Source organism: Nerophis lumbriciformis, linkage group LG19 (assembly GCF_033978685.3).
Source record: "Nerophis lumbriciformis linkage group LG19, RoL_Nlum_v2.1, whole genome shotgun sequence".
Taxonomy (NCBI): Eukaryota; Metazoa; Chordata; class Actinopteri; order Syngnathiformes; family Syngnathidae; genus Nerophis; species Nerophis lumbriciformis.
Window position 1 is genome coordinate 39,461,625 of NC_084566.2, and position 25,293 is coordinate 39,486,917.

The following is a 25,293-nucleotide window of genomic DNA, read 5'->3' on the forward strand; positions in this document are numbered from 1 at the left end:
AACCCTTTTGTATTTCAAGACTTTCATCTAGAACCCACGCAGGGAGTTCCACTAAGAACCCTTTTGTATTTCAAGACTTTCATCTAGAACCCACGCAGGGAGTTCCACTAAGAACCCTTTCGTATTTCAAGGGTTTCATCTAGAACCCACACAGGGAGTTCCACTAAGAACCCTTTAGTATTTCAAGACTTTCATCTAGAACCCACGCAGGGAGTTCCACTAAGAACCCTTTTGTATTTCAAGGGTTTCATCTAGAACCCACACAGGGAGTTCCACTAAGAACCGTTTCGTATTTCAAGGGTTTCATCTAGAACCCACACAGGGAGTTCCACTAAGAACCCTTTTGTATTTCAAGACTTTCATCTAGAACCCACGCAGGGAGTTCCACTAAGAACCCTTTCGTTTGTCAAGGGTTTCATCTAGAACCCATGCAGGGAGTTCCACTAAGAACCCTTTCATGTTTCAAGGGTTTCATCTAGAACCCACACAGGGAGTTCCACAAAGAACTCTTTCATGTTTCAAGGGTTTCATCTAGACCTGACACAGGGGGTTCTAAAAACATCCCATTTCAAAGGTTTTCACCGATAACCGTCTTGTCTTCTGAGGGTTCTATAAAGAACCATATTGTATTCTACTCTTCTGAGGGTTCTATAAAGAACCATATTGTATTCTACAGATCAGTTTAGTTCATATTATATTGTGGTCATTTATCATGTTGACATTGAACAAACATTCAAAACATTTTAATGAGAAAAACATTTATTTAAAGATAGGCACCATTATTGGCAAATGTTATCAGGAAGTATGTCCCTGGTGACACAGGATCTTACCCATGCTTTCAACAATCCCTGAAGAACTCTTTCTTCCAAAAACGGTTCTCTGGATCAAAACAGTTCTTACTGGAACCCTTAGTGTTAGTGAGAACCCTTTTAAAACCAATTATTCAGAAAAGGGGTTTTAAAGGGTTCTCTGGATCAAAATGGTTCTTACTGGAACCATTAGCGTTACCAAGAACCCCTTGAAAAACCCTTTCTTCGGGAAAGGGCTTTTCAGAAGCAAATGGTTCCAGTTAGAACCTCAGCCCTTGTAGAAGAACCCTTATTTCTAAGAGTGTATGGTATATTTTTAGTCTACTTCATACCTGCATTATCCTTTCCATCCTTACCCTTTCCATCCTTTATAATGGATGTGTGGAACAATTTCCCTTGTGGATCAATAAAGATGAGATGATAAATGATCAGACTCACTATTGATTTAGGCAAGCTGGAGCTAACAGATCAACAACACACTTTAACTGTTAATAACAACACTACACAATGGTACATGGTAAATGCTCTGTCATTTATATAGCGCTTTACTATACCTGCAATCATACCTAAAGCGCTTTACATTCACCCATTCACACACACATTCACACATTGATGGCGCTAACCACCACCCATCAGGAGCAAGGGTGAAGTGTTTGGCCCAAAGACACAATGTAAAGTACAAACAATAAATCATTGAATATTGAGAATAAATGCACGATTCCTACCTTTTTTTTTTTATTCCCGTGATCACCACCTTATAGTTTTGTTATCAATCAGAAATATCCAACAGCTAAAATAGGCCAAACATGACAAGGTGTGGAGAGAGTGTTTTTGCATAACACCCACCAATGCATTGTAGTGGATTTATATGGCTTTCATTTCAAATATGTTTTATAATTCCCACAAAATTCAATGAGCAGGAGGTGTGTTGACTTTATTTATTGGTTATCATTTATTTGCACCATGAGTGTGGACACCGACTTAAACAAGTTGAAAAACTTATTGGGGGTGTTACCATTTAGTGGTCAATTGTACGGAATATGTACTGTACTGTGCAATCTACTAATACAAGTTTCAATCAACCAAAACTGTTGTTTGGATTGGGTCATACAAATGAATCCATTCATTTTTTACCACTTGTACTGGGGGGGTCACAGCAGGGCTGGAGCCTATCCCGTCTGCACTTGTACTTTGCTCAATTCACTTCCAATTAAAGTTCATGGTCGTTGACCATAAATAATGACGTTGACCACAAAATTACAGCAACGGAAATACGACCATATCATACCAATTCTCAAAGCCCTTCATTGGCTTCCTGTTCCACTCAGAATTGAATACAAAGTCTCCCTACTAACCCACCAGTGCCACCATGGAAATGCCCCCCTCTACCTCAAAGAACTACTCACCCCAAAATCCTCCACACGACACCTCCGCTCCGGACAGGCTAACCTCCTCCAACCTCCGAGGACAAAGCTACGAACAATGGGAGAGACTGGGCTTTCCGCTCCGCCGCTCCCAGTCTGTGGAACACTCTCCCTGACCACATGAGGGCACCACAGACTGTGGATGCTTTTAAAAAAAGCTTAAAAACCCTTCTTTTTAAAAAAAATTTTTTCTTTAGACATATGCATACTAGTTTTAGCTATTAGGCTGTTCTAGTCTTTATTTTTTTATTTATTTTAATCATCTTTTTATTATTTTTTAAATACACTGTAGCACTTTCAGGTTGTTTGCTCAATGTAAAGTGCTTTTTACAACAACAACAACAACAAAAAAAAATATATATATATATACAGGTAAAAGCCAGTAAATTAGAATATTTTTAAAAACTTGATTTATTTCAGTAATTGCATTCAAAAGGTGTAACTTGTACATTATATTTATTCATTGCACACAGACTGATGCATTCAAATGTTTATTTCATTTAATTTTGATGATTTGAAGTGGCAACAAATGAAAATCCAAAATTCCGTGTGTCACAAAATTAGAATATTACTTAAGGCTAATACAAAAAAGGGATTTTTAGAAATGTTGGCCAACTGAAAAGTATGAAAATGAAAAATATGAGCATGTACAATACTCAATACTTGGTTGGAGCTCCTTTTGCCTCAATTACCGACACCAGCAGATGACATGGCACCCCAAACCATCACTGATGGTGGAAACTTTACACTAGACTTCAGGCAACGTGGATCCTGTGCCTCTCCTGTCTTCCTCCAGACTCTGGGACCTCGATTTCCAAAGGAAATGCAAAATGTGCATGGTTGGGTGATGGTTTGGGGTGCCATGTCATCTGCTGGTGTCGGTCCACTCTGTTTCCTGAGATCCAGGGTCAACGCAGCCGTCTACCAACAAGTTTTAGAGCACTTCATGCTTCCTGCTGCTGACCTGCTCTATGGAGATGGAGATTTCAAGTTCCAACAGGACTTGGCGCCTGCACACAGCGCAAAATCTACCCGTGCCTGGTTTACGGACCATGGTATTTCTGTTCTAAATTGGCCCGCCAACTCCCCTGACCTTAGCCCCATAGAAAATCTGTGGGGTATTGTGAAAAGGAAGATGCAGAATGCCAGACCCAAAAACGCAGAAGAGTTGAAGGCCACTATCAGAGCAACCTGGGCTCTCATAACACCTGAGCAGTGCCAGAAACTCATCGACTCCATGCCACGCCGCATTAACGCAGTAATTGAGGCAAAAGGAGCTCCAACCAAGTATTGAGTATTGTACATGCTCATATTTGTCATTTTCATACTTTTCAGTTGGCCAACATTTCTAAAAATCCCTTTTTTGTATTAGCCTTAAGTAATATTCTAATTTTGTGACACATGGAATTTTGGATTTTCATTTGTTGCCACTTCAAATCATCAAAATTAAATGAAATAAACATTTGAATGCATCAGTCTGTGTGCAATGAATAAATATAATGTACAAGTTACACCTTTTGAATGCAATTACTGAAATAAATCAAGTTTTTCAAAATATTCTAATTTACTGGCTTTTACCTGTATATATATATATATATATATATATGTATGTGTGGGGAAAAAAAATCACAAGACTACTTCATCCCTACAGGCCTGTTTCATGAGGGGTTCCCTCAATCATCAGGAGATTTCTCCTGATCTCCTGATGATTGAGGGAACCCCTCATGAAACAGGCCTGTAGAGATGAAGTAGTCTTGTGATTTTTTCCCCCACACATACATATATTGCGCTCTACTACGGTATCGAGCACTATTTTTTGGATAACCTTATTAAGACATATATATATATACATATATATATATATACAACTAAACGCTCAGGTAATGAAAATTAGATTTAAGACATACTGCCTATTTTGGACACCCCTGATCTAATCTGTCTGATTGTGTTGGTTGGAGTTAAGTCGATTGATTGTTCCGGTGGTCCGATAATTACCGAAAAAGCTTAGTTACGGCGTGCCCCCTATCGTCTCTATTGTCCAGTGCAAGTATTCATCATGTCTACTCTTGGATTTTAACAATCTAAGTCCATTTTTGACCACGATAGGATTTTGCTCATTTTCCACAGGAAGCGCTCTCAAAAGTGAACATGGCGACACATCCCCTCATCCACGTTGGACTCCTTCTGGCCATGGTTTTGTTACCAGGTAAACCTCAAATGGATGAATGAATGCATGCATGGCAACAAATGTCTACTGCACTCATTTGTTAATAAATCCTTAAAAATGTTGAATGTCAAAATGCGTCCTATACAGGTTGAAATTGCCAAAAAGCAGGCAAGGCTTTGACGTGCTTTCATATGTTTTCTTACGCCTAAATCATGATTGCCTTCTGTCAATGAAAACAAAATAACAAATCCATCCATCCATCCATTTTCTACCGCTTATTCCCTTTTGGGGTCGCGGGGGGGCGCTGGAGCCTATCTCAGCTACAATCGGGCGGAAGGCGGGGTACACCCTGGACAAGTCGCCACCTCATCGCAGAAAATAACAAATCATTTGTTTATTATCACCCAATGACCCAAATTTACAGAGTAACCTGTTTGAGAAACTTGTCTTTCGTCATACTTTAGCATGACAATGAAACAAAATGCATATTCTAAACACAGTGTGTGAAAATTATCCCAACGAAAGCCAAACAAACGATTTTTGTAATAATTTGCGCGCCCTGAAGAAGCAAGTCAGTGCCATGTTTCGCTGATTCCACAGGTTTGTTTTTTAAACTTCAGAAGGTGGAGCAGAGCATGTTCCGCACACACGTTTTATAGCACAGTGGTAATGAGTTTGTGTGAGGGCTCCCACTTTGTAGTTTTACAGGTCAGGGCGGCCCCCAGCACTTGCACAAACATACAGCTATGAATTAGGATTTGAAGAAAGCTAGTTAAAAGCCCAACTGAGGGGCGGGGCAGGCTTAATTTGCAGGATGCTGCCTAAGCCGGGGCGCCAGAGTCCCCGGCACCTGCCGTGTTCCGACCTGGGGGGGCCCCTTTTATTTAAAGCGTCTCAGCAATTTTCCTCCTTAACGTAGAAAGAAAGTGTGGCATCTGGTCCTTGTCAGCAAAAGTTCCCGCTGTTGCTAACGTGGCTCCTGCTCGGGTTTTACAGAGTTCCTGGGGGCCGTACCACTGGAGCTACACAAGCAGGACCAAGGTGAGCACACCACACTTTCAACCATATTATGTCTTCCAGCATGCATGTGCTCATATTCTCTTGCAACTCAAGATTGGAAGGTGAAGAAGAAAGATTTTTGTTTGTAATAATTATAAAATGTTTTAAAAAAAAATACCGGCATTTAAAAAATATATATATATACAGGTAAAAGCCAGTAAATTAGAATATTTTGAAAAACTTGATTTATTTCAGTAATTGCATTCAAAAGGTGTAACTTGTACATTATATTTATTCATTGCACACAGACTGATGCATTCAAATGTTTATTTCATTTAATTTTGATGATTTGAAGTGGCAACAAATGAAAATCCAAAATTCCGTGTGTCACAAAATTAGAATATTACTTAAGGCTAATACAAAAAAGGGATTTTTAGAAATGTTGGCCAACTGAAAAGTATGAAAATGAAAAATATGAGCATGTACAATACTCAATACTTGGTTGGAGCTCCTTTTGCCTCAATTACTGCGTTAATGCGGCGTGGCATGGAGTCGATGAGTTTCTGGCACTGCTCAGGTGTTATGAGAGCCCAGGTTGCTCTGATAGTGGCCTTCAACTCTTCTGCGTTTTTGGGTCTGGCATTCTGCATCTTCCTTTTCACAATACCCCACAGATTTTCTATGGGGCTAAGGTCAGGGGAGTTGGCGGGCCAATTTAGAACAGAAATACCATGGTCCGTAAACCAGGCACGGGTAGATTTTGCGCTGTGTGCAGGCGCCAAGTCCTGTTGGAACTTGAAATCTCCATCTCCATAGAGCAGGTCAGCAGCAGGAAGCATGAAGTGCTCTAAAACTTGCTGGTAGACGGCTGCGTTGACCCTGGATCTCAGGAAACAGAGTGGACCGACACCAGCAGATGACATGGCACCCCAAACCATCACCCAACCATGCAAATTTTGCATTTCCTTTGGAAATCGAGGTCCCAGAGTCTGGAGGAAGACAGGAGAGGCACAGGATCCACGTTGCCTGAAGTCTAGTGTAAAGTTTCCACCATCAGTGATGGTTTGGGGTGCCATGTCATCTGCTGGTGTCGGTCCACTCTGTTTCCTGAGATCCAGGGTCAACGCAGCCGTCTACCAGCAAGTTTTAGAGCACTTCATGCTTCCTGCTGCTGACCTGCTCTATGGAGATGGAGATTTCAAGTTCCAACAGGACTTGGTGCCTGCACACAGCGCAAAATCTACCCGTGCCTGGTTTACGGACCATGGTATTTCTGTTCTAAATTGGCCCGCCAACTCCCCTGACCTTAGCCCCATAGAAAATCTGTGGGGTATTGTGAAAAGGAAGATGCAGAATGCCAGACCCAAAAACGCAGAAGAGTTGAAGGCCACTATCAGAGCAACCTGGGCTCTCATAACACCTGAGCAGTGCCAGAAACTCATCGACTCCATGCCACGCCGCATTAACGCAGTAATTGAGGCAAAAGGAGCTCCAACCAAGTATTGAGTATTGTACATGCTCATATTTTTCATTTTCATACTTTTCAGTTGGCCAACATTTCTAAAAATCCCTTTTTTGTATTAGCCTTAAGTAATATTCTAATTTTGTGACACACGGAATTTTGGATTTTCATTTGTTGCCACTTCAAATCATCAAAATTAAATGAAATAAACATTTGAATGCATCAGTCTGTGTGCAATGAATAAATATAATGTACAAGTTACACCTTTTGAATGCAATTACTGAAATAAATCAAGTTTTTCAAAATATTCTAATTTACTGGCTTTTACCTGTATATATTCTAATTGTTAAATATTTAACAGTAATATATTTACCTGAAAGAACGCATTTTAGTCAAATAAAACAAAACAAAATAATTAAAATAAGATAATAAATAAATAATCAAAATATACATTATTATTAAAAAAAATCCAAAAACTAAGTGATGCGCTGTCCATGGTGCTGAGAACAGAGCACCATGAGACGGGGGGGGGGGGGGGGGCGTGGCAGTGCTGACGGCGAGACACAGCTGGCAGGTGATTAGATTTCACAGGTGGTACGTGTTAATCGTATCATCTGTTGTCCTTAACAGTAACCGGCCGGGAGCAGGAGGGGAGAGAGGATACGGACGTGGCTGAAAAAGTCGCGTCCTTCAGGAGAGAAAACTTTTGTTAAAAACCTATGTTTATTAAAACCTTGTTAAAACCTGCACGCTTGGCTCCTGTGCCGTGTCTGACAGTGGAACTGCGAGGACGCAACTTCCACACTAAGAAAGACCTTCGCCAGGCCCTATTTCCCAGTTATAAATAATACTCCGATAATAAATAAATTAATAAAATATACATTTTTTTTCCAAAAACTAAAAAAGACCTTCGCCAGGCTCTATTTCCCAATTAGGAATAATCCTTGAAAATAAAATCCTGAAACCAGATAGTGATCTGGATCAGCCCCAAAATGGAATACCTTGTTCTTTAACCCATTTCTGGCAATTCCTGAAAGTTTCATCCAAAATTTGCCCATAACTTTTTGAACAATGTTGCTTATATTTTTACTGTACAGCAAAAATTAATGAAGCCTCTCGTTAGTCATCCACTCTCTTTGTCTCTGTGGGTGGAGGCGGCAGGCACCACTATGCATACTGTACAGAAATACAAATTCAGCCCGTAACGTAAACGTAATGTAACTCAGTAAAAAATAATCTGGATCAGCCCTAAATGGAATCACTTGTTCTTTATACAATTTCTGGCATTTCCTGAATTTTTTTTATCAAATTAACCCATAATTTTCAAAATGATGGTACCTACTAACTAACTAACTGACTAACTAACTAACTGACACCAGCAAATATATACCGTATTTTCCAGACCATAGGGCGCACTGCCGATGAATGGTCTGTTTTCGAAATGTTTTCATATATAAGGCGCACTGGATTATAGGGCGCATTAAAGGAGTCATATTATTAGGGCCCGCATGGCCCATTGTAAAAGGAATCCTAACGGGAGTCCTTTTACAATGGGACATAAGGACCTATTGAATTTGTAACGTTTTATTCTTTCTTCTTCTTATTATTATTATTATTCTTCCGCAGCTTTGCGCTGTAATTTGACCCCCTTAACATGCTGCAAAACTCACCAAATTTGACGCACACATAAATAAACGCGAACAAAACTTTTTGGTAAAAAAATCAAACCCCAAAACTCAAAACTGCACTCTAGCGCCCCCTAGAAGGAAAACTGCCTCTAACTCCCAGTACAAATGTCGTAGAGACATGAAAGGTCTCAATTAGACCTACTTTTCATTAATTATATTCCTCGGGCAAAAATCAACAGGAAGTTGGCAATTCCCCCTTCAAGATAAAAATGTACTAAAACAGTCATTTTTGTCTCTTTGAGCTGTAATTTGACCCCCTTAACATGCTTCAAAACTCACCAAACTGAACACACACATCAGGACTGGCAAAAATTGCGATCTAATAAAAAAAACCTAACCCCAAATCTCAAAATTGCGCTCTACCGCAATTTTTGAATAAAACGCAGAAAAAACTGCTCCTCGGAAGAAAAAAATGACAAAACTGCCTGTAACTCCCACTGGGAAGGTCGGAGGACTACAACTGGACAAAAGTATTGGGACACTTTGGACTACCACTGGACAAAAGTATTGGGACACTTACACTGGACAAAAGTATTGGGACACTTACACTGCACAAAAGTATTGGGACACTTACACTGCACAAAAGTATTGGGACAATTAGGACTACAACTTGACAAAAGTTTTGGGACACTTAGGACTAAAACTGGACAAAAGTATTGGGACACTTATGACGAAAACTGGACAAAAGTATTGGGACACTTGGAAATAAAACTTGACAAAAGTATTGGGACATTTAGGCCGAAAACTTGACACAAGTATTGGGACACTTAGGAATAAAACTGGACAAAAGTATTGGGACACTTTGGACGAAAACTGGACAACACTATTGGGACACTTGGGACTAAAACTTGACACACGTTTTGGGACACTAAGGACTACAACTTGACAAAAGTATTGGGACACTTCGGACTACCACTAGACAAATGTTTTGGGACACTTAGGACTAAAACTGGACAAAAGTATTGGGACACTTAGGACTACCTCTGGACTAAAGTATTGGGACACCTACACTGGACACAAGTATTGGGACACTTAGGACTAAAACTGGACAAAAGTATTGGGACACTTGGGACGAAAACTGGACAAAAGCATTGGGACACTTAGGACTTGCACCTGCCAAATACGCGGGCCCGACCAACGCTGCTTGCAGCTTTAATTATTATTATTATTTTTCTAAATTGAATACACAATATGGTCTACATAACATGTAATGATGGTTCTTTGGTCAAAAAAAAAAAAAAAAAAGTCCAACCAGAACTCTAATAACTAAAGTTCCTTGGGTGAATAATGTAAACTCACTACACCGGTATGTTTTAGCGCTTTCATGGTGAGTTTACTGACAGATATAAGTAAGAACTTTACACTACTTTATATTAGAAATGGCAACAGTGGAGGAAGAATGTCCCATAATAAGAAGATAGATAAAAAGAAGAAGCTTATCGACTACGGTGTCGGCACGGACTACAAAGGCGGACTCACACAATTTTTCAGGATTTATGCAGATCCCAAATACAGATCAGCAGGTACCAGAAGGTAAGAAAAGTTGCTTTTGCATAATATTGCGAAACAAAACGCCAGATAATGTCTTACCTTATACACACACCATAATAATACTCCTATGTCGAAGCACAGTACAATCCATCAAGCGGTATGGCTTCATAGCTTACCAAAGTCCTACTAAAACATTTTGATAGATTTTTGAGCACTCTGTGTAATGTTCCATATTTTCAATGGAACATATAAAATGTTGGCGTTGTTTACTTGAGTCATAGTCCCATCATAGCGCAGTCTACACTTATCTCTTATGTTTGACTGCCATCTACTGGTCACACTTATCATTACACCATGTACCAAATAAAATAGCTTCGAAGTCGGTAAGCAGAACCAGAATTATTCCGTACATTAGGCGCACCGGGATTTATACAGATCCCAAATACACATCAGCAGGTACCAGAAGGTAAGAAAAGTTGCCTTTGCATAATATTGCGAAACAATGGACGTCGAGTGGGTCTAGCATAATATTGTGAAAGTCCAGTCCATAGTGGATCTAACATAATAGTGAGAGTCCAGTCCATAGTGGATCTAACATAATAGTGTGAGAGTCCAGTCCATAGTGGATCTAACATAATAGTGTGAGAGTCCAGTCCATAGTGGATCTAACGTAATAGTGTGAGAGTCCAGTCCATAGTGGATCTAACATAATATTGTGAGAGTCCAGTCCATAGTGGATCTAACATAATAGTGTGAGAGTCCAGTCCATAGTGGATCTAACATAATAGTGTGAGAGTCCAGTCCATAGTGGATCTAACATAATAGTGTCAGAGTCCAGTCCATAGTGGATCTAACATAATATTGTGAGAGTCCAGTCCATAGTGGATCTAACATAATAGTGTGAGAGTCCAGTCCATAGTGGATCTAACATAATAGTGTGAGAGTCCAGTCCATAGTGGATCTAACATAATAGTGTGAGAGTCCAGTCCATAGTGGATCTAACATAATAGTGTGAGAGTCCAGTCCATAGTGGATCTAACGTAATAGTGTGAGAGTCCAGTCCATAGTGGATCTAACATAATATTGTGAGAGTCCAGTCCATAGTGGATCTAATATAATAGTGTGAGAGTCCAGTCCATAGTGGATCTAACATAATAGTGTGAGAGTCCAGTCCATAGTGGATCTAACATAATAGTGTCAGAGTCCAGTCCATAGTGGATCTAACATAATATTGTGAGAGTCCAGTCCATAGTGGATCTAACATAATAGTGTGAGAGTCCAGTCCATAGTGGATCTAACATAATAGTGAGAGTCCAGTCCATAGTGGATCTAACATAATAGTGTGAGAGTCCAGTCCATAGTGGATCGAACATAATAGTGAGAGTCCAGTCCATAGTGGATCTAACATAATAGTGTGAGAGTCCAGTCCATAGTGGATCTAACATAATAGAGTGAGAGTCCAGTCCATAGTGGATCTAGCATAATAGTGAGAGTCCAGTCCATAGTGGATCTAACATAATAGTGTGAGAGTCCAGTCCATAGTGGATCGAACATAATAGTGAGAGTCTAGTCCATAGTGGATCTAACATAATAGTGTGAGAGTCCAGTCCATAGTGGATCTAACATAATAGTGTGAGAGTCCAGTCCATAGTGGATCTAACATAATAGTGTGAGAGTCCAGTCCATAGTGGATCTAACATAATAGTGTGAGAGTCCAGTCCATAGTGGATCTAACATAATAGTGAGAGTCCAGTCCATAGTGGATCGAACATAATAGTGAGCGTCTAGTCCATAGTGGATCTAACATAATAGTGTGAGAGTCCAGTCCATAGTGGATCTAACATAATAGTGTGAGAGTCCAGTCCATAGTGGATCGAAAATAATAGTGAGTGTCCAGTCCATAGTGGATCTAACATAATAGTGTGAGAGTCCAGTCCATAGTGGATCTAACATAATAGTGAGAGTCCAGTCCATAGTGGATCTAACATAATAGTGTGAGAGTCCAGTCCATAGTGGATCTAACATAATAGTGTGAGAGTCCAGTCCATAGTGGATCTAACATAATAGCGTGAGAGTCCAGTCCATAGTGGATCTAACATAGTAGTGTGAGAGTCCAGTCCATAGTGGATCTAACATAATAGTGAGAGTCCAGTCCATAGTAGATCTAACATAATAGTGTGAGAGTCCAGTCCATAGTGGATCGGACATAATAGTGTGAGAGTCCAGTCCATAGTGGATCTAACATAATAGTGAGAGTCCAGTCCATAGTGGATCTAACAAAATAATGAGAGAGTCCAGTCCATAGTGGATCTAACATAATCGTGTAAGAGTCCAGTCCATAGTGGATCTAACATAATAGTGAGAGTCCAGTCCATAGTGGATCTAACATAATAGTGTGAGAGTCCAGTCCATAGTGGATCTAACATAATAGTGTGAGAGTCCAGTCCATAGTGGATCTAACATAATAGTGTGAGAGTCCAGTCCATAGTGGATCTAACATAATAGTGAGAGTCCAGTCCATAGTGGATCTAACATTATAGTGAGAGTCCAGTCCACAGTGGATCTAACATAATAGTGTGAGAGTCCAGTCCATAGTGGATCTAACATAATAGTGAGAGTCCAGTCCATAGTGGATCTAACATAATAGTGTGAGAGTCCAGTCCATAGTGGATCTAACATAATAGTGTGAGAGTCCAGTCCATAGTGGATCTAACGTAATAGTGTGAGAGTCCAGTCCATAGTGGATCTAACATAATATTGTGAGAGTCCAGTCCATAGTGGATCTAACATAATAGTGTGAGAGTCCAGTCCATAGTGGATCTAACATAATAGTGTGAGAGTCCAGTCCATAGTGGATCTAACATAATAGTGTCAGAGTCCAGTCCATAGTGGATCTAACATAATATTGTGAGAGTCCAGTCCATAGTGGATCTAACATAATAGTGTGAGAGTCCAGTCCATAGTGGATCTAACATAATAGTGTGGGAGTCCAGTCCATAGTGGATCTAACATAATAGTGTGAGAGTCCAGTCCATAGTGGATCTAACATAATAGTGTGAGAGTCCAGTCCATAGTGGATCTAACGTAATAGTGTGAGAGTCCAGTCCATAGTGGATCTAACATAATATTGTGAGAGTCCAGTCCATAGTGGATCTAATATAATAGTGTGAGAGTCCAGTCCATAGTGGATCTAACATAATAGTGTGAGAGTCCAGTCCATAGTGGATCTAACATAATAGTGTCAGAGTCCAGTCCATAGTGGATCTAACATAATATTGTGAGAGTCCAGTCCATAGTGGATCTAACATAATAGTGTGAGAGTCCAGTCCATAGTGGATCTAACATAATAGTGAGAGTCCAGTCCATAGTGGATCTAACATAATAGTGTGAGAGTCCAGTCCATAGTGGATCGAACATAATAGTGAGAGTCCAGTCCATAGTGGATCTAACATAATAGTGTGAGAGTCCAGTCCATAGTGGATCTAACATAATAGTGTGAGAGTCCAGTCCATAGTGGATCTAGCATAATAGTGAGAGTCCAGTCCATAGTGGATCTAACATAATAGTGTGAGAGTCCAGTCCATAGTGGATCGAACATAATAGTGAGAGTCTAGTCCATAGTGGATCTAACATAATAGTGTGAGAGTCCAGTCCATAGTGGATCTAACATAATAGTGTGAGAGTCCAGTCCATAGTGGATCTAACATAATAGTGTGAGAGTCCAGTCCATAGTGGATCTAACATAATAGTGTGAGAGTCCAGTCCATAGTGGATCTAACATAATAGTGAGAGTCCAGTCCATAGTGGATCGAACATAATAGTGAGCGTCTAGTCCATAGTGGATCTAACATAATAGTGTGAGAGTCCAGTCCATAGTGGATCTAACATAATAGTGTGAGAGTCCAGTCCATAGTGGATCGAAAATAATAGTGAGTGTCCAGTCCATAGTGGATCTAACATAATAGTGTGAGAGTCCAGTCCATAGTGGATCTAACATAATAGTGAGAGTCCAGTCCATAGTGGATCTAACATAATAGTGTGAGAGTCCAGTCCATAGTGGATCTAACATAATAGTGTGAGAGTCCAGTCCATAGTGGATCTAACATAATAGCGTGAGAGTCCAGTCCATAGTGGATCTAACATAGTAGTGTGAGAGTCCAGTCCATAGTGGATCTAACATAATAGTGAGAGTCCAGTCCATAGTAGATCTAACATAATAGTGTGAGAGTCCAGTCCATAGTGGATCGGACATAATAGTGTGAGAGTCCAGTCCATAGTGGATCTAACATAATAGTGAGAGTCCAGTCCATAGTGGATCTAACAAAATAATGAGAGAGTCCAGTCCATAGTGGATCTAACATAATCGTGTAAGAGTCCAGTCCATAGTGGATCTAACATAATAGTGAGAGTCCAGTCCATAGTGGATCTAACATAATAGTGTGAGAGTCCAGTCCATAGTGGATCTAACATAATAGTGTGAGAGTCCAGTCCATAGTGGATCTAACATAATAGTGTGAGAGTCCAGTCCATAGTGGATCTAACATAATAGTGAGAGTCCAGTCCATAGTGGATCTAACATTATAGTGAGAGTCCAGTCCATAGTGGATCTAACATAATAGTGTGAGAGTCCAGTCCATAGTGGATCTAACATAATAGTGAGAGTCCAGTCCATAGTGGATCTAACATAATAGTGTGAGAGTCCAGTCCATAGTGGATCTAACATAATAGTGAGAGTCCAGTCCATAGTGGATCTAACATAATAGTGTGAGAGTCCAGTCCATAGTGGATCTAACATAATAGTGAGAGTCCAGTCCATAGTGGATCTAACATAATAGTGTGAGAGTCCAGTCCATAGTGGATCTAACATAATAGTGTGAGAGTCCAGTCCATAGTGGATCTAACATAATAGTGTGAGAGTCCAGTCCATAGTGGATCTAACATAATAGTGAGAGTCCAGTCCATAGTGGATCTAACATTATAGTGAGAGTCCAGTCCATAGTGGATCTAACATAATAGTGTGAGAGTCCAGTCCATAGTGGATCTAACATAATAGTGAGAGTCCAGTCCATAGTGGATCTAACATAATAGTGTGAGAGTCCAGTCCATAGTGGATCTAACATAATAGTGAGAGTCCAGTCCATAGTGGATCTAACATAATAGTGTGAGAGTCCAGTCCATAGTGGATCTAACATAATAGTGAGAGTCCAGTCCATAGTGGATCTAACATAATAGTGTGAGAGTCCAGTCCATAGTGGATCTAACATAATAGTGTGAGAGTCCAGTCCATAGTGGATCTAACATAATAGTGTGAGAGTCCAGTCCATAGTGGATCTAACATAATAGTGAGAGTCCAGTCCATAGTGGATCTAACATAATAGTGTGAGAGTCCAGTCCATAGTGGATCTAACATAATAGTGAGAGTCCAGTCCATAGTGGATCTAACATAATAGTGTGAGAGTCCAGTCCATAGTGGATCTAGCATAATAGTGAGAGTCCAGTTCATAGTGGATCTAACATAATAGTGTGAGAGTCCAGTCCATAGTGGATCTTACATAATAGTGTGAGAGTCCAGTCCATAGTGGATCTAGCATAATAGTGAGAGTCCAGTTCATAGTGGATCTAACATAATAGTGTGAGAGTCCAGTCCATAGTGGATCTAACATAATAGTGTGAGAGTCCAGTCCATAGTGGATCTAACATAATATTGTGAGAGTCCAGTCCATAGTGGATCTAACATAATAGTGTGAGAGTCCAGTCCATAGTGGATCTAACATAATAGTGTGAGAGTCCAGTCCATAGTGGATCTAACATAATAGTGAGAGTCCAGTCCATAGTGGATCTAACATAATAGTGTGAGAGTCCAGTCCATAGTGAATCTAACATAATAGTGTGAGAGTCCAGTCCATAGTGGATCTAACATAATAGTGAGAGTCCAGTCCATAGTGGATCTAACATAATAGTGAGAGTCCAGTCCATAGTGGATCTAACATAATAGCGTGAGAGTCCAGTCCATAGTGAATCTAACATAATAGTGAGAGTCCAGTCCATAGTAGATCTAACATAATAGTGTGAGAGTCCAGTCCATAGTGGATCTAACATAATAGTGAGAGTCCAGTCCATAGTGGATCTAACATAATAGCGTGAGAGTCCAGTCCATAGTGAATCTAACATAGTAGTGTGAGAGTCCAGTCCATAGTGGATCTAAAATAATAGTGAGAGTCCAGTCCATAGTAGATCTAACATAATAGTGTGAAAGTCCAGTCCATAGTGGATCTAGCATAATAGTGAGAGTCCAGTCCATAGTGGATCTAACATAATAGTGTGAGAGTCCAGTCCATAGTGGATCTAACATAATAGTGAGAGTCCAGTCCATAGTGGGGCCAGCAGGAAACCATCCCGAGCGGAGACATCTCTTATGTTTGACTGCCATCTACTGGTCAGACTTATCATTACACCATGTACCAAATAAAATCGCTTCGACGTCGATAAGCAAAACCAGAATTATTTTGTACATTAGGCGCTTCGTCGAGTTTTGAGGAGAAAAAAAAAGGATTTCAAGTGCGCCTTATAGTCCGGAAAATACGGTATACAAACATCCTGGCAGAGGTAATAAAGGGGTGCACTTTCAATCCATACTGTGACTTGAACTACATGTTTTGTACTAAAACAAATTCATGTGGAAAATAAATTAAAAAAATGTATATGAAAAAACCTTTCTACAACTGAAACCAGTACAAGTGCCATACCAGACCAGCACTAAACCATTGCAAGTGATCGATTGAAACTTTTATTAGTAGATTGCACAGTACAGTACATATTCCGTACAATTGACCACTAAATGGTAACACCCCAATAAGTTTTTACACTTGTTTAAGTCGGGGGTCCACGTTAATCAATCCATGGTAAGTGATCTGCTTACTAGCAGTTATTACCTAACTCTTTTACAGTCCATCTGGGAGTCTCCCCCTTTCTTTATTTCACATGAATTAAAAAGAGTACATGAGTTGTTGATTCGGATGTGTTGTCGTGTGCCACAGCGTCTGACCGCGTGAAGGCCAACCTGCAGAAGCTGGTGCGCCACAAAAGGAACATGCCCGTCGTCATGGCCGCGCCTCAGTTCAAACCCGACTTCTGGGGCTGGTACAAGTACTTCATGGACTCCCACAACCAGGAAGGAGTGAGTCCAATTTTGATTTGCTTGTAATAAACTCTGTTGACACATACACTTTTGTATTCCAACAATACGGTCTGGAAAAGCTTTGTCTCTCCTTATAGATCAGTGTTTTTCAACCGTGAGATATTGTCTGGTGTGCCGTGGGAAATTACGCAACTTCACCTAATTGGTTAAAAAAAAAAAAATTTTTTGCATATCAATAATTATAATCTACAAATAACATACTTGCCAACCTTGAGACCTCCGATTTCGGGAGGTGGGGGGAGGGGGTGGGGGTGGGCGTGGTCGAGGTGGGACGGGGGCGTGGTTGGGGCGTGGCTAAAAGGGGAGGAGTATATTTTCAGCTAGAATTCACCAAGTCAAGTATTTCATATATATATATATATATATATATATATATATATATATATATATATATATATATATATATATATATACACCCCTAATATATGTATATATATATATATATATATATATATATATATATATATATATATATATATATATATAAGAAATACTTGACGTTCAGTGAATTCTAGCTATATATATATATATATATATATATATATATATATATATATATATATATATATATATATATATTAGAGATGCGCGGGTAGGCAATTATTTCATCCGCAACCGCATCAGAAAGTCGTCAACCATCCGCCATCCACCCGACCTAACATTTAATCAGAACCGCATCCGCCCGCACCCACCCGTTGTTATATATCTAATATAGACGATGCAAGGCATTAGTGAGGTTATAAAGCTTTTGCCTGTTAAAGAAAGGAGACTGATCCAATGCAGCACAGACATTCGCGTGCCACGCTGTCACGACCCAGACGCACACCAGCGCAATCATATGGGAGCCGCGCTGAGCGCACCTCCAAGCGCGTCTCGCTGCCGGCGACGGCCGGGTATGGTCCCGACGCTCCAGCGCCATCCATTTTCAGGGCTAGTTGATTCGGCAGGTGGGTTGTTACACACTCCTTAGCGGGTTCCGACTTCCATGGCCACCGCTGTCTATATCAACCAGGGTGAGCCCCACCCCTTTCGTGAGCGCACTGCGCGCGGAGTGACCCCTGTTACGAGCCCCCGGCCACGGGGGTGGCGGGCAGGTAAGCTGCTTACCTGCTGCGCGTGACGCCGGCCGCGGCGAAGGCGGACGAGGCGGGGTGTCGGTGCGGTGGGCGCGGTGGTGACCCTGGTCGTGCGTCGGGCCCTTCTCGCGGATCGCCTCAGCTACGGCTCCCGGTGGGGCCCTCTCGGGGGAAGGGGCCTCGGTCCCGCGGACCCCGGCGAGGCGTCCCTTCTCCGCTCCGTAAAAGCGTCCATCTCTTCTTTTTTTTCTTCTGTTGTGGCATATGCAGCAGGTGCCTGCTCGTTTTTCGTATGAGGGTAACAACATTTAACTATGTATATATATTTCCGAATTGGTTTAACTGCCACCCGCCTGAATCTATTTAAAATCTTTATTTTTTTTTTTTCAACCGCCCGACCCGACCCGCGGATAAAATCTAATTTTTTAAAATTTCATCCGCCCGATCCGCGGATAATCCGCGGACTCCGCGGTTGTGCCCGCAAACCGCGCATCTCTAATATATATATATATATATATATATATATATATATATATATACATATAAAATAAATACTTGAATTTCAGTGTTCATTTATTTACACATATACACACACATAACACTCATCTACTCATTGTTGAGTTAAGGGTTGAATTGTCCATCCTTGTTCCATTCTCTGTCACTATTTTTCGAACCATGCTGAACACCCTCTCTGATGATGCACAAAAGTGCTCTCATCAAATGCACTAGATGGCAGTATTGTCCTGTTTAAGAGTGTCACAACATTGCTGTTTACGGCAGACGAACTGCTTTACGGTATACAAAAAAGTGACTGCTGTTGTTGTGTGTTGTTGCCGCGCTGGGAGGACGTTAATGAAACTGCCTAACAATGAACCCACATAAGAAACCAAGAACTCGCCCTCCATCATTCTATAGTTATAATGTGATTGGGCAGGTACGCTTTTTTATATTGTGGAGGACCTGAGTCCGCCTGAATTTCGGGAGATTTTCGGGAGAAAATTTGTCCCGGGAGGTTTTCGGGAGAGGCGCTGAATTTCGGGAGTCTCCCGGAAAATCCGGAAGGGTTGGCAAGTATGCAAATAATGTGCCGTTCCTTAGTGTCTGTGCTGTGTAGAACTGGGCAGGGTAACCACGTAATACTCCATGTCAGCAGGAGGCATCAGGTAGTTAACTGCTTTGTAAAAGTCGGAATGTGTCGGGTGAGACGAGGATGGTTTGTTGTGATCCCAATATGCAGACCACAGCGGGAGGCAGGGTGCAGGTAAAAAGGTATGCAGTGCTTAAACCACAAATTAACAAAAGGCAATGACTATGCAAAGCAAAAGTAAAACTGAACTGGCCACAAAGTAAACAGAAACAAAATGCTGGACGACAGCAAAAACTTACGGCGTCCACAAAGTACATCCGTACATGAAATGATGTCCACACAAAGAAAGGTAGCAACAACTTAAATAGTCTTGCTTGCTAACACAAAGCAGGTGCGGGGAATAGTGCTCAAAGGAAGGCATGGAACTGCTACAGGAAAACACCAACAAAACAGGAAAGGCCACCAAAGTAACAGCGCAAGACAGGAACTGAAGCACAACACACAGGAAAACACAAACAAACTCAAAATAAGGCACGACGACCTGGTGGAGTTTCATTTTTTAACGTTTTCTGTAGGTGGTGTGCCTCTGGAATTTTTAATGGAAAAAAATGTGCCTTGCCTCAAAAAAGGTTGAAAAACACTGTTATAGATTATTGATGTAGATCCGGGGTGGGCTAAGTGTTTAAGTTAAAGTACCAATGATTGTCGCAAATTGCCAAAATTATTCTCTGCATTTGACCCATCACCCTTGTTCACCCCCTGGGAGGTGAGGTGAGCAGTGGGCAGCAGCGGTGGCCGCGCCCGGGAATCATTTTTGGTGATTTAACCCCCGATTCCAACCCTTGATGCTGAGTGCCAAGCAGGGAGGTACTGGCTCCCATTTTTATAGTCTTTGGTATGACTCGGCCGGGGTTTGAACTCACAACCTACCCATCCCAGGGCGGACACTCTAACCACTAGGCCACTGAGTAGGTCTAGTATGGTCCATATGTAGCCATTTTTTCTCATTTAGGGGGATTAACTCCCCTATGACATTTACAATAGTAACTGTTTAGGTTGTGAGTTCAAACCCCGAGTCATACCAAAGACTATAAAAATGGGAGCCATTACCTCCCTGCTTGGCACTCAGCATCAAGGGTCGGAATTGGGGGTTAAATCACCAAAAATAATTCCCGAGCGTGGCCACCGGTGCTGCTCACTGCTCCACTCACCTCCCAGGGGGGTGAAACAAGGGGATGGGTCAAATGCAGAGGGTCATTTCACCACGTCTAGTGTGTGTGTGTGACTATCAGTGGTACTTTAACTTTAACTTTAACTAATGCTGCTGTTTTTGTCCTGCCGTATTATTTAGTTGCACTAGAGGGCGCACTACTCAGTGGCCTAGTGGTTAGAGTGTCCGCCCTGAGATCGGTAGGTTGTGGGTTCAAACCCCGGCCGAGTCATACCAAAGACTATAAAAATGGGACCCATTACCTCCCTGCTTGGCACTCAGTATCAAGGGTTGGAATTGGGGGTTAAATCACCAAAAATGATTCCCGGGCGCGGCCACCGCTGCTGCCCACTGCTCCCCTCACCTCCCAGGGGGTGATCAAGGGTGATGGGTTAAATGCAGAGAATAATTTCGCCACACCTAGTGTGTGTGTGACAATCATTGGTACTTTAACTTTAACTTTAACTACAAATACATGTTATTGCTACAATAAACAATAGAAATTGATCCTTTGCGATGAGTGATTTTGTTCATTTTCGTCTTTAAGGTTGAAGATTTGGACCGTGTGTACTTGGCGTACCTGCAGAACAAGCACAGGTCAGAGGAAGGCCCCACCTTCAACCACTACCTCAAACACCTGAGCGAAATCTATAAAGCCTGTGCAGACTCCGAGGACCCAGAATGCATTGCAGAGTCCACCAGCAAGCCCAAAGCTGCCATGGTGATGCCCGCCCCCATCAGGTCTGCCGCCGTCAGAATGTGCAACCCCCACGTCGACCCCTACTGCCTCTTCCCTCTGGCACCCAAAGCTGCCGGCCCCGAGCCTGAGCTTGCTCCAGCCAGGGCATTTGCCCCTATCAGCAGCCCCATAATGCCCATGCCAATGAAGAGCCCTGTTGGCTTCTACTACGCCCCGGTCTTGGAGTCCTTCCTGAGCCACGAGCAGAAAGCCGAGCTGTTAAGGATCTGCAACCATGAAGACGTTGAGTGTCTGCAATACCACCTGAGAGCGGCTTACGGCTACCGCCCTGCCGCCGCTCCTGCTCCCTCCTACAGTGCCCTTGGATGCGACCCAAATGACCCCTACTGCATGCCTATGATGGTGCAGAAGGCCCCCACAGGTTTCTACCACCTCCTCACCCCCAGCTGTGACCCCACAGTGGACCCCATGTGCGTGGGCAACGGGGCCGCCCCTTCCAACCTGGGTGCTGACTCAGGAGTGCCTCAAGAGCAGCATTGCAACCCTCTCTTTGATACCGGCTGCAACCCCCTGTCTGCCACCAAGCTGTCTGGCCTCACCAAGCCTGTGCTGCAGTACGCCCCTAAGGACCAGCCTGCACACGTCGCCGCTCCCATGGCCTGCGACCCCCGCTACGACCCGTACTGCATACCGGCAGCCGCCGCTGTCCTGGGAAAGTCGTGGCCACAGCTCCCTGAGCACCAGGTCTGAATTTGAAGTCCTGCTTGTAGGCTTTACTGTTTTGATTAATGTAACCATTTTTACAACTTGTCTTTTTAAATACTGTAGTGATATGTTGCTTTGCTGTCTTTAAACTGCTTCTGCTTCCAACAAAAAACACCAATCTATCCATCAATCAATCAACCAGGTTCGCTACAAGGTCGGCATTCGCGGCAAGACCAGGGAGGGCCATGACTGCTATGTGCACTATGACAAAGACTGCACGCCACTGGAGTCTCGCCCAAAGGCCAAGAGCGACATCCAGGCTCCGGCCGAGCCTCTCTGCCATCCCTATGACCCCAACTGTGCCAAGTTTTCTGCACCCCCCGCCATGCGAGCCCAGAAGTCAGGCACAGGCACAGGCACAGGCGGAATTATCTCCCCAGACCCCGACTGCGACCCCGAGATTGACTACAACTGTCGCCTGCGTCACGCCGACACCGCCGCTGAGGAGAAGACGGTGGTCAAGCCCGCCAAGAAGTCCATGAAAGCTGTCGTCAGCTTTGAAGACTTCCTGCTGGGGTTCATGAGCCAGCACAAATAGATACAGAAACGATAATCCCAAATACTGTTAACCTGAAGCTTCTCTCGGACAAGCTCTTATTGCTATCAGCAGGGCAATGAAATGATGGGACAGTTGTCGATTAAAGTTTGTAGAAGACTTTGTACAGCGGTTTTTAGACTTCAGCATCTGTTGTAATTACAAGCGCCTCTTTTATTTAGTTTGGATGAAGTTCTAAATAAATTAACATTTGAAAACCAATAAAACAAGTCCTAAGTGAACTGATTACAGTAAGGTGGCGCTATTCTTTTAGCGCTGCCACACCTACTTGATCACTAAAGTGATTTTGTCATGGCTCTTTAATAAAAATGATTTAATCAGCAGCATTTTTCAATGAAGAAACTTGTATGTCTCCCAGAGAAGGGATAATGGAATTAAAGGTACCTTCTCATTATAACTGTCAACATTTGCATTTCACAATTTGGGGAATTTCCCAAGAAAATGGGTAAAAATATGGGGTTATCATTTCCAGCACATATGAAATCTTTTATTCCAGCCATCTTCAACTGCTTATCCGGAATTGGGTCGCAAGGACAACAGTTCTAGCAGAGACCCCCAGACTTCCCTCTCCAGAGCAACATTAGCAACTTTCTCCTGGGGAATTTCGAAGCGTTCCCAGGCCAGAGAGGAGATGTCAAGGTTCAAGGTTCAAGGTTCAAGGTTCAACTTTATTGTCCCCGCGGGGAAATTTGTCTTGGGCACAGTGCATCATTGCTTTCTTAACATACCCAAAAACAACAGAACAAAAACACAAGCACAGACACAACCACAACCATACAACTAACATTTAAACATCAGAACATGGAGCTTGATAGACATAGGTGGCACTTTGATGTAGGCATAAAATCTACAGTATGGAGATAAAGATAAAGTACCAATGTGCATTGCACTAGAGCTCATGGATAAAGTGCTGTGTGCTAAAGTGCTTAGTTCTAAAGTGCTATGTGCTAAAGTGCTATGTGCTAAAAAAGTGCTAACCTATGTATTAAAATTCTATTGCACATTGTTGGTCAGCTTAATGGAGGCTGGGACAAATGATATTTTAAGGCGGTTAGATTTGCATAGTGGGACCCGGAGTCTTCTCCCTGATGGCAGGGTTCCATATTCAGGAAAGAGTGGGTGTTGTGAGTTGTAAATAATTTTCTTAGCTTTTTTCCTAACTGCCTGCTCATAGATGCTCTGTATCGGCTCATATTCTTTCCTCCCTGCGATTTTCATTGCCGTTTTATGCATGCCGGCCAGTTTGCTTTTTAGCTTAACGGTTAGGTTGCCAAACCATGAGGTGATCCCGTATCTAATGATGCTCTCTACAATGGCACGGTAGAAAATCATCATGATGTGGCTGCTTACGCCGTACAATCTTAATCTTCGCAAAAAATATAGCCTCTGGTGCAGTCTATTGCACAGTTTGTCAATATGTGTCTTCCAGCAGAGAAGATTATCAATATGAACCCCTAAATATTTATATGAGGATACCTGGGTGATTTCCTGATTTTTGATGACCACTGGCTCATGGTCAGTCACTTTCCTAATCCCCCCCATCTGGTCCTTGGCCTGCCACGGGGTCTCCTCCCAGTGGGACGAGCCACGAGGACCTACCTAGAAAGACGCTCGTGAGGCATCCGCACGAGATGCCCGAACCACCTAAGCTGGCTCCTTTCCAAGCGAAGGCTTAAAGTCCACAAACACAGCATACTGTTTTGTGTATTGATCAGAACATGTTTTGGTCAATACACTTTTTCCTGAATCTGCCGTAGGCTGAAAATAATGTTGATGGTACTTCTTTCAACTCTAAATCCACACTGCGTCTCTGGTAGGATGTTGCTAGTAAGATGAGTGTTTATCTTGTTGAGTAGGATTCGGGCCATTATTTTGCCAGCAATGGAGAGGAGCGATATTCCTCTATAATTTCCACAGTCCTTCCTATGCCCCTTTTTTTTTTAAATCGGGACAATATTTGCATCTTTCCAGTCTTGAGGCATTGAGTCACATTACCAGATATCAGAGATCAGGCTATGCAGACTTTCTGACAGTTTTATGCCACCATTTTTCCAAATTTCCCGCTAGAATACCACATCCACCTGGGGCCTTGTTTTCCTTTTTTTCTGAGTAATGGCATCAAGGACTTCTCCAAAATCGGGGGCTTCATCAAGGCAGTTTACGATTTGCCGATCTGGGATTGAATTTAGTGATTGAAGTCAATCTCACCAGGGATGTTTTACAGTTGTTCAAAGTGTGCCGCAAATCTGCCAAGAATCTCATTCTTGTCTTTCAGCACTATAACTCAATTGGTGTCCATCAGTTGAATTGTGCCTCTCTCCTTTGGGCCATAAACCTCCCTCAAGCCGCCTTAGAACTCTTTCATGTCATTTTTGTCAGCTGCCAGCCGCAGCTATTTTGGTTTTAGCTCCCACCAGTTTGTTATCATCTCTCGAGTGTATTTATTAAAGAGTATTCCCTAACCCTAACCCCAACCCCAACCATAACCTTAACTCCAACCCCAACCCCAACCCCAACCCTAACCCTAACCCTAACCCTAAGCCTTATTTTGCATGGCCTTATTATACAACCAGTAAACAATTGACTAAGAGTACTCCCTAACCCTAACCCTAACCCCAACCCCAACCCCAACCCCAACCCTAACTCTAACCCCAACCCCAA

At 42.2% G+C, this 25,293-nt stretch overlaps 1 protein-coding gene across 1 annotated transcript in view; it reads left to right on the forward strand.

Moving 5' to 3' along the window:
* Positions 1–22,614, forward strand: part of and2 (actinodin2) — a 25,728-nt gene extending 3,114 nt beyond the window's left edge. Inside the window, exons 2-5 of the mRNA XM_061979818.1 lie at positions 5,397–5,441; positions 17,078–17,217; positions 21,159–22,055; positions 22,219–22,614. Coding sequence (XP_061835802.1) covers positions 5,397–5,441; positions 17,078–17,217; positions 21,159–22,055; positions 22,219–22,614 — 1,478 coding nt within the window. The remainder of the gene's footprint in view (positions 1–5,396; positions 5,442–17,077; positions 17,218–21,158; positions 22,056–22,218) is intronic.
* Positions 22,615–25,293: the final 2,679 nt, after the last annotated feature.